General features: G+C 51.2%; 1 protein-coding gene across 4 annotated transcripts in view; it reads right to left on the reverse strand.

Annotated features, from left to right (window-relative positions):
- Positions 1-9,370, reverse strand: part of Whrn (whirlin) — a 54,733-nt gene extending 45,363 nt beyond the window's left edge. For all 4 annotated transcript variants that reach the window (XM_090330493.1, XM_090330492.1, XM_090330491.1 and 1 more), the window contains exon 1: positions 8,494-9,370. In XM_090330493.1, coding sequence (XP_090186619.1) covers positions 8,494-9,144 — 651 coding nt within the window. In that variant the 5' untranslated portion in view covers positions 9,145-9,370. The remainder of the gene's footprint in view (positions 1-8,493) is intronic.
- Positions 9,371-10,153: the final 783 nt, after the last annotated feature.

A 10,153-nucleotide genomic window follows, 5' to 3' on the forward strand; every position in this document is an offset into this window, starting at 1 on the left:
ATTCAGTGAACCGAGCTAGGAGTCATTTTAATAGCAGTGAAGTGAATGGGGCCAGGAGTCTGGTCTAGTGGTTAAAGTGCTTGCCTAGCATGCATGAAGACCCGGGTTCGATTCCTTGGTACCACATATAGAAAAAAAGCCGGAAGTGGGTCTGAGGCTCAAGTGGTAGAGCTCTATCCTTGAGAAAGTCCAAGGACAGTGCTCAGGCCCTGAGCTCAAGCCCAGGACTGGCCAAAAAAAAAAAATAGCAGTGAAGTGGCTATTCTCCACCTTTAGGCCAACAGAGAGCTACAGAGAGCTTCAGTGGGGCTGAGCTTTTAAAGGTAAATACCATCCACAGGTGGTCGTGACTGTATGAAGTCACCTTATGGTGCCCACCGTCAATAACCACAAGGATGGAACCTCAGGCAGGTGGTCGAGCAGGTTAAGCATTTCTACAAAAACAAAAACAGAATTTGGCAGCTAAGCTTGCCAGGTTATTAACCCTTCCATGAGGTCAGGACAATGGAAGAACAGAAAGAAAGCCTCTGAACAGAATCTTTCAAATCTAGGCAGAAGGTGAATTCAGAAGCTGGACTGCATTTCTTTTCTTACTCAGCACGCTAGTCCTGAGGCCTAGCACACCTCATTGCAGATGCGGCAGATGACAAGTTGTTTTCCACAGCACGGAAGCCTGAGTTAACAAATTGTCGCCCCCACCGGCATTAATTGCTTTAATGGGCTCTGCAAACAGCCACACCTTCTGCCTCTCCATGGCTGGCCAGGGGGAGTCCATCAGCAGGGAATTCTGGGGAGTAAAGGGAGGAATGAGCTGAGAGCACACAACACACACACTCCCAGGTGCTGGGCCATGCCATTGTCTCCTCTGCCTCCCAGAAAATCACAAGGGAGGCTCCATTCATGCACTGGGCTTTATTACTGCCATAAAACAACAATGCAGATACCAAATGCCAGCTAGGATTGATTACATTTTAAAAGAAGCTCTCAATGTGGGAATACTGACTATATCTAGTCAATGATTCTGCAATGCAAACAACTGACCCAACACACAACCCCGAGTCCCGGTATTTCCTTCCTATGATGCTTAAAATAAGTAAATACCAAGCAGACATACTAGAATTTCCAAAGTCAAGTGAACACAGTCAATTATATTTTTCATTACAATGCCATGAGACTTCCATGGCCATAGTTTTCAAATTTTTGATATGACAGCCAGATTCTGTGGTGAAGATGTCTGAGTCACAGAGAGGCAAAGAGACCTGCCCAAGGTCATTGCCAAGAAACACGGCCAGGTAAACCCCACCTCTGGCTTCCCAATGAGCTCAGCTTATCCTGTGTGCCTAAAATCTAGCTCCAAGGTAGCTGCAGACAGGGGCAGGGTGAGTCTGGCTCTCTGATCACCTTTGTGGATAAATATCAACAGGAGTCAGGGCCACACCTCTGCATGGGCTCAGACCTTTATGGAAAGCTTGTGACTTACCATATCTATGGCCTCTGACCCCTGAGTATTTGCAAACCCCTTTTCTAAAGTCATTTCAGCAGAGATTTAGAACCCAGGAAAGGGGACATACTGGGATGATGGAAGGATCTACAGATGCTGACGTATCTGCTCTGCCTTTGGGGTTAAGAGGATGCTGATATGAGCAAACTCAGGTAGGGAGGAAAAAGAACCACGAGACTGGCTGCTGGCTCAAGCAAAGCCACAGCCAATTTAGCAGAAGGAACAGGAATTCTCAGCGGAGGAAGGAGGCAAAGGTGCTGGTGCTAGAAAAGACAAAAAAATAAATCCACTTATGCATTCTTGGGAGAGAATAAAGCAGCTCTCAGACCTCTGTGTGATTAGTACAGACTCGGCCTTCACCAGAATATTAGGGTTTCTTAAAGCCTGAAGAGGTCTTTTTTTTAATCTTTTTTTTTTAAATAAAAAGCCAGATGTATCTCCCCCCAAATTGGCTCATTGATTGCTTCAGAATGCATAAATGATTCTATTTTGGAATCACAGACACAATCATGCTGCTCAAATAACCTACTTCTGGAAGTGTGACTTTAAGAGCAAAGTGACAAATGAACTTGCCAGTGGGGGTCCCACAGGGTGGTTCTGGACTGCACGGGTGGGAACTGCTGTTGCCCACCCAGGCACAGGCCACATTTTTAAAAGGCTTTCCAACTGTTCACCCCCAGCCCTCCTGGAAGGAGGCAGATGGGAGGTCGCCATTGCACAGCTCCAAAGACTGAGGCTGGGAGGCCAGGGAACCGTCTACACCACACATCGCACGCTTCACAGTCAAGCACACACCACAGTTTTCCTGTCCTCAGCCCGCCCTGCTGCCTGCCACACACAGACTTCCACATAGATCTCACATTCACGAAGAGGGAACTCTGCGCTCAACAGCAGTGAATCAGATCACTACATCTACGGGGTAGCTGCTCCCCTATTTATTAAATACTCCCAGTGTGCCAGGAGCTGGAGCTTTGAGGAGCCAGGCATTGACAATCTTGATTCTCACGGACCCTACGTGTACTGAAAAGATGTTAGAGAAATGTCCTTCTAGTGGTGACAGGTACACTAAGGATGGAGGGATGAGGTGAGTCAGGAGTGCTGTTCTGGAGAGGGAGGCAGGGACGCAGAGACATGAGATGTCACAGCGCTTAAAATGCCTGACCTGGCATCCACTCTGTTGTGATGCTGAAGACAAAGGCTGTGCTCTCTTCATCTCTGACTTCTCAGGGACAGCCACAGGCCCTGGCTCAGAAAATGTCTGGATGGATGAGATGGGCTGAGATGGGCCATTCTGTCTCAATGTGAGGGCCCAGCTCCTTTAATATGAAGAAGACAACTCTGGATGGCTCGAAAAAGGTCCCCAGAGTCAGGTACAACATGTGACATTTGTCTGGCTCTGGGCAGGCAGTGGCGTTGTCCTTCCTCTCTAGGACACTGCTACACAATTCAGGCAATGGAGGCCACTCTTTCCGTATCCCGATGGTGATCTTGGGATGACCACTATCATCTCTTTTACTATAACCCTCTCCTGGGGGAGATGAAGCAACATGGGAAGGGGTGGCAAAGCACCCCCCACACAGTGGGCACTCCTTAAGGTCAAAGCCCCATCTTCCTAGCAGCGTCTATCAGAGCAAATCAAAGGAAAGCCCGACGCTGGGTGCTCGGTGACCACGTACCGTTCTCCTGGTGGGTGTTGACAAGGCAGCCTGTGTGACTGGGAACAGAAGGGGTATGAGAAACCGCTGTCTTGCTCAGTTAGGCTGGAAACCCAAAACTGTCTCAAAAATTAAAAATTTGTTAAAATGAGTCAAAAAACCCCCACAACCCTCTGTTTTTCTAGCCTGGTGGAACTGCACCCCATGGCTTACCCCGGAGAAGTGGGGAGAAGAATGGGGTGCGCTGACTTCCCCGTCTGCACCCTTCCCACCTCTCAAGGCTGTAAAAGGAAATATCCACAGCACAGAAACTTTCAAAAAGCACCCCCACCCTGAGGTGCAAGCAGGCATCTGTGTGAGCTTAGACTTCATACCACATTCTTGCTTGGAGGTTTTAAAAAAAGAGAGAGAAAGAAAAGGAATCTGTTTTTGAAAGATTCATACTTCAGCTTCCAGCTGCCTCCAGATAAATGTCATTTCTTTAACCAGACCTCTGGTCCCGGCTGGGTACTCATCTGGGGTCCCCAAGCAATGGGGACCAAAGGCTGACCTTCCAAGTCATAAAAGAGCTTTGGCAGAAACCTCCTTGGAACCTAATCTCCTCTGAGCGCCTTTGCAGAACTTACAAGTGCTGGCAGCAGGAGCCACAGGCAGCATGGGAGGGGCTGTGAGCATTTGACAGGTGGGCAGGGCTTCCTGCACTTGGCAGGGAGGAGGGGCTTCTTGCACTTGGCAGGTGCACTGAGGCTGTGTGCCTGAGGGTGGCTGCAGGCACCACAGGCAGGAAAGCAATGCACAAATCCCCTTGGCTAGGAGGTGACAGGATCACACTATTCTTTGCAGCTCCCTCCAAATGATGAATTGAAGGCAGGCAATAAACAGCCCTGGGTTTAGCAGCAGAATGGAAGGACAGAAAAACAAGAGTAAAAACTGTGGGGGTTGTATAGCTCTCTGTGGCCAGGGTCAAGAAGCAAAGAAATCTCTTCTTATACCAATTCTTAAAAATAAAACCACTCTCTTGCACCCTACGAATTTTGCTTTATGAGGCATCGTTTTCTAGGTCCTTAAGTGCTAGTTTGAGCCAAATAAATCTATAAGGCTAAATTAAACTAATGGACCCTTGAGTGCTGCATGAACTTTGGGTAAGTGGTAAACCAAAAATCTATTCAATCAAGGACTTTTGAATAGTTAGGTTTCTGTGTGTTGCCTCAGTCAGGACTCACAGGACTGGAGAAAGAGCATAGTATTAGAGGAACACTCTGGCCTGTGCTTTCATATGCAGCACAAGGGGCCACTGGGAGAAGCTGCCTTTCAGATAAAAAGTTGGACATGATAATAATGTGTAATGGCTTCAGCTAACCATGTACAATGGTAAAGTGACAAATGTGTCATTTAGAACCTGCTGAACCAAACATAATGACATATTAATCCAGACAGATTCTTTTCAGGTTATTATACAAAGGAGGGAGGGTAGGCAACAGTTTGCCACTTCTAGAATATTTCTTTTATTGATCAACTGTGTTTGTTTTTGTGGTGCTAGGATCAAACCTCAAGATTCGTGCACATTAAGGCACGTTCTCTACTGCTTAGCTATGTCCTGGGCTCCAACTCCTGTGACGTTTCAAATTCTAATGTGCTCCTTAGATATCCTTGCTGAACTGATGATGCTGTTTAATTCTATAGATATGAAATATACACATAAGCACACACACACACACACACACACACACACACGTTCCAGTTGCACCTGGATATTCCATGTGCTTCTCTCCACACAGCTGGGGGACTTACACAGTCAGCAGGCAAGTGGATTTGATTTCGAGTGTTCCCATGGTGGAGCAGTTTGTGCTAAAACCCTACTGAGTGTTCTCAATGGCTCTGGAACAGCACCAGGGTCAGTGTTCTTGGGCTGAGAGACAGCAGTCCAGCTCTCACCAGTACAGTGTGTAACCCATCAAGTTCCTGCTTTGGTACGACACTACAGGGGAACACCAAGATCCTTATCCCAATCCTTAGCCAACTCTGCCTTAGATGAAAGCAATTCCAAAAAAACCCAGAAGTCATCCAGTCAGATGTTCAGCATGCCTTCTGGGTCAGATTTGCCAAGCAAGGTGGAAGACTTTCTGAGCTGGAAGGAACCTTGAGAAGCCCCTGGCTCACCTACTCTGAGACATATAGGATCAGTGACTTGTCCAAAGTCACACTGCTCTTGGACCCTGGCCAGGTGATGGAACACATTAAGCTGAAACCCTCTGAAGGAGCTGCTTTTTCATCACTGGTTTGGCTTCTGTTCATTCAAAATGGATTTTTCAAAAATCAAATGTTTCACCGTAATTACAAATAGTAAATGGCTGGCCCCATGGGGATCTGTCACTGCTGATCAGGCGAATGGTCTTCAGAGAGGAACAGCGGCTGTGTTGACGTGAATGAGATTCTCAGCATGCTCGTTTGGGTAACGATAAATGGCTCAGTTTGTCAGAAAATAAAGGGGGGGACCTTTGGTTTGCTTAATCCCTTCTTTAAAAAAAAAGAGAGCTGTATTCCCCTCTGATTCGTAAATTTAAAAGCTATTGGACTCCTACAATTTATCTTAATCTACTTTTTCTTTCATGTTATGCACACATACATAGAATTAATCTCTCCTTTTGTGAAGCTTTAAGGTTCTTTCCCCACTCTTCCTATGATGGAGGAAAAATCATATTTGGGTGCAATGGAAAGACATCTTTGACTAAATATGAAGCTCTGGAAAAGAAAACTAAATTAAGCAGAAAAGCCAGGAAAACCAGAATGAGGTCTAAAGCACAGCTAACAGTATTTAGTATAGTGTTGGTCCAGCTAACACTATTTGCCACTGTATTTGCCACTGCGCCTGCCCCAAACCCTGCAGTATATAGTTCTGATGCTGGATGTTATAATCTTAGCTATTTAGGAGGCTGAGATCTGAGGATCGCAGTTTGAAGCCAGCTCAGGCAGGAAAGTCCATGAGCCTCTTATCTCCAATTAACCACCAGAAAAATGGAAGTGGATCTGTGACTTCAAGTGGTAGAATGCTAGCCTTGAGCAAAAAAGCTCATTCAGGGACAATAGCCAAGCCCTGAGCTCAAGCCCTAGAACAAAAAAAAAAAAAAACAAAAAAAACCCCATAAAATAAAGGGGTTCTGAGTGCACAGCTCCCAGTGAATAAAGCCTATTATCTAGTGGAGAAGTGGAGACCCCTTTTGGCTGGCTCTCTTCATTTTGTGGGTCTGTCACCAGCACTCCAGGTGTTCCTCTGTCACAGGAACCATCTGTGCAACCCTGCCATGGCTGCCTCCTCCTCCTCCACTTCCAATTCCACCCCCAGCCAAGTCCATCCTGTTCTCTCCCTGAAGTTCATGTAATATAAAACATTCATTTTGCCTGTTGTTGCTCCTAAAGAGTCAGAAGGGGTCTATTCCAGGCAGAGAGTCTAGCACCAACCAGAAGAAGAACAACCCTGCTTAGAAGTTCATTCTGCCTTAGCAACACCCTTGGAGGAAACAACAACAACAACAACAAAAAGATGCAGAAAGCATCTCTCAGTTGCGCTTAGAGGCATCTTCAAGGACAGTCCAGCTTCTCTCCAGCTCTCCTCGGCAGCAAGTGTTCTTGCTCAGGCTTCAGAAACAGCATATGGAGGACTGAGGTTGCACTCTGGAAGCAGCAAGAGTCCTTGAAGTTGGGGGAGGGGGGGGCTGGGGCAGCTCTGGACAGCAGCTTTAAGAGCACTGCTATGTAGGGTAAAGTTCAGCCGGGGTTCATGACTAAAGTGATGCTGGGAAACTGAAAACTTATAGCCAGGCAGCATAACCCTTTGGTCCGCCTGGATCCGGGGTGCAAACTGCAAGGAGAGTCTGTGTTTTAATGTTCAGCCTTTCCAAAGTCTCTAACCTCATGATGATTAAGTTACCCCCATTCTCTTCAAACTGCCACTAAAACTGAATCCCCATTTATAAATGACCATTTGGATCAAGTATCTTTTAGAGCATAAATTTATCATCTGGGAACTCTAGACCTCTTAGGGCCAAGGCTAATGGACTATAAATGTATAGAAGGAATGTTGGATTAAGGAGAGAGAAAGTGACGTGGGGGGTGGGGAAAGGAGAGGCCCGAGGGGAGAGCCACCAAGAGCCTAGCTTGCCATACCCTGGAACAATCAAGCTTCAGCCCTTTTTCCAGGAATAGCAAAGAAATTTCCAGAACCCTCAGGGACCTTCCTTCCCCAAATGAGTGGATGAGCTGGGAAGGCAATGAGAGAGACCAAGATCAGACAGAGATGTGGCATCCCTTGTACAGCTGTACAGCCAGCTCACAGTCACCTGGCCACAGGTCCCTGAAGCACAGAGGGAGGCAGACCTGGGCCTCTGCTGCCCAGATCTTCCCTAGTAGCCAGTAGACTCTCACTGGAGTTCAGAGGATGAATACTGAGGACTAAGAAGGGAGGGGGGGGTCATTGACCAGCCCAAGCCTGAGTAGTATTTCTCTGCAGAAGCAGGCTATACAGTTCACCACTAAGCCCACCCCTACCCACCCCTAGAAAATAAGTCTGCTTCTTACACATAGAGAAATGAGGTTCTGAGCTTTCCAGGGATCCTCCAATCCAGCAGTGGCCCAACCATCAACCATCCCCTACTGGTTTTCAGTAGCCCTGGGCCTTGAGATCAGCGAATACACACCCTCCTCTGCACAGCACAATTCAATCGCCAGAAGCTAAAAACATAAATACACTCCCCAGGGGATTTGTTTTCTGACTTCACCCAGGTTAGGGGCCATTTCTCTGGTTCAGATACAGCTCCACTGGACTCGTTCTGGGCTACACAAGCTGGCCACTTGCAGCAAGACAAAGTGCTGTGCTCACCCAGAGTCCTCAAGCTACTTAAAAGCAACCAGTACTTCCTATCAGAGGCAAAATCCTAAGCAATCAGGAGAGCAATGACAGGGCCAGCCCAGGTTAGCTACAGTTCCTAGCCCTATACGAGGGACTTGCAACTTCAGTCCCCCCCCACACACACACACTTTGCAATTAAGACATTTGCTTGAGTATCTGATACTATACCAGTGGGCCCTAGCCTTTAGGTCTCACCCACAAAAGCAAAGCATCGTGATTTCCTCGTTGCCTGACACCTATGGGTTTGTTCCATGAATGAAATATTCCTGCTTTAAGGTCAGGTACAGCACTTTAAAAAAGGGGGGGGGGGAGAGTAGAAAGGTCAAGTGATTCAGATGAGGGCGCACAGCTACTGAAGAAATTATGCCACTCTGCCCACCCCACACTCTCCGTGCCCTCTTATCACTTCCCAGACCACAGCACTCCCTTACCTTGACAGCCTCTGCATGGGTCACCCGGGCCAGAGATTTATCATTGACACGCAGGATCTGGTCTCCAACCCGCAGCCCTTCCTTCTCAGCCAGGGATCCCGGCTCCACGAGCGACACGTAGATACCCACGCCGTGTTCCGAACCTCCACGGATGCTGAAGCCCAAGCCCTCATGGGCCTTGGCTCGTCGCAGGCTTACCAAGCGCACCTCCCCAGGCCCGACGGCGGTGGCGCCGTCGAGGCCACTCCAAGAGGGCTGCCTGTAGGAGGGGGTGGTGGTGGTGGTGGTGGCTGCAGGCAGGTAGAGGCCCTCGGCCGTGTACTGATCGAAGAGCAGCTGGTCGGAGCGAGGGATGACCAGGCGCAGCATGGGCAGCAGGCGCCGCTTGACCGGGCTGTCCAGCAGGACGCGCAGGGTGCGCACCAGATCGAAGACGTTGCGGCGCGCGTGGTAGGCGTTCAGGCAGTGCGTGAACTGCTCCCGCTCCGCCTCGCTCAGCAGCGCCGTCAGCGCCTGGTGCAGCTGCCGCACGTTGGCCGACAGCAGCCGCAGCCCCGCGGCCCCGCCGCCTCCGCCGCCCGCCGCGGCCGCCGAGCCCAGCGAGCCGGTGGAGGACGAGCTCACCGACAGGCCGTCCAGCTGCGCGTTCATCTCCCTGCCGAGGCCCGCCGGACTCGGGGGGCGCGCGCGCCGTGCGGGGCGCGGGCGCCACCGCTGGATTCCGGGGGAGCGCCGAGGTCACCAGCGGAGTCGGGGTTTAGGGACGGAGTCCGGGACGCGGAGACGGGGCTAGATCCCGAGAGGCACGGAGTGTGGGTTCAGCGGAGCTCGGAGACGACGGCTGGAGTGTGGATGAAGGGGTGCCGCGAGGAGGGCGGGGGGGGGGGGCCGCAGAAACTGGCTGGATCCGGGGAAAGGGGGGCGCCGGAGACGACGCTGGAGTCTGGGGTGGGGTGCAGAGACGGCGCTGAAGTCTGGGGGTGCGGAGATGGCGATGGAAGCCCGGGGTAGGGGGCGCAGAGACGGTGCTGGAGTCTGGGGGAGCGAAGAAGACGCCGGAGGTCCGGGGGCCGCAGAGACGGCGCAGGAGACGCAGCGGGCGCGGAGACGACGAGTGGCTGGAGTCCGGGTGGGGGGCGCAAAGCCGACCGCCCCGTCGCACCACGCCTGGGGCTCCCCCAGCCGGGCTGCTTTTTTCCTCTATAAGGGCTGGGGGGGCCCCAAAGTCAGAAGTTAGGGCACGAGTCGCTCTAGTCTTAGAGCGCCAGAGTCGCCGCCCGAGGAGCCACGCGGGCGTCCGGCAAGCGGGTGCGGGGCATGACCCGGGATGCAGCAGCCCAGGGGCCCCGCACCCCTGCGCCGCCCGCCCGGGCGCAGACGGAGCCGCGCCGCCGCCGCCGCCGCTGCGATCCCAGACTTTGCGAACTGTTGAGCAGCCAGGAGGAGGGAGGAGGCGGTGGGGGGACGGGGGCGGGGTGGCCGAGCCTTCCAGCGAGTTCCGACGCCGCCGCCGTCGCCGGCCCTGGCCCCGCCCCTCGCCCCTCCCCCGGCCGCCCCTCCCCCTCGGGCTCTTCAGGAAATGACGTCCCGCCCCGGCGCGCCTGGCGGTTGCCTGGAGACCGAGGGAAACAGTCCAGCCCCGGGGAAGACAAGAGGTGTG

The sequence above is a fragment of the Megascapheus bottae genome, chromosome 3, assembly GCF_031878675.1.
Source record: "Megascapheus bottae isolate mThoBot1 chromosome 3, mThoBot2.hap1, whole genome shotgun sequence".
Lineage (NCBI taxonomy): Eukaryota > Metazoa > Chordata > Mammalia > Rodentia > Geomyidae > Megascapheus > Megascapheus bottae.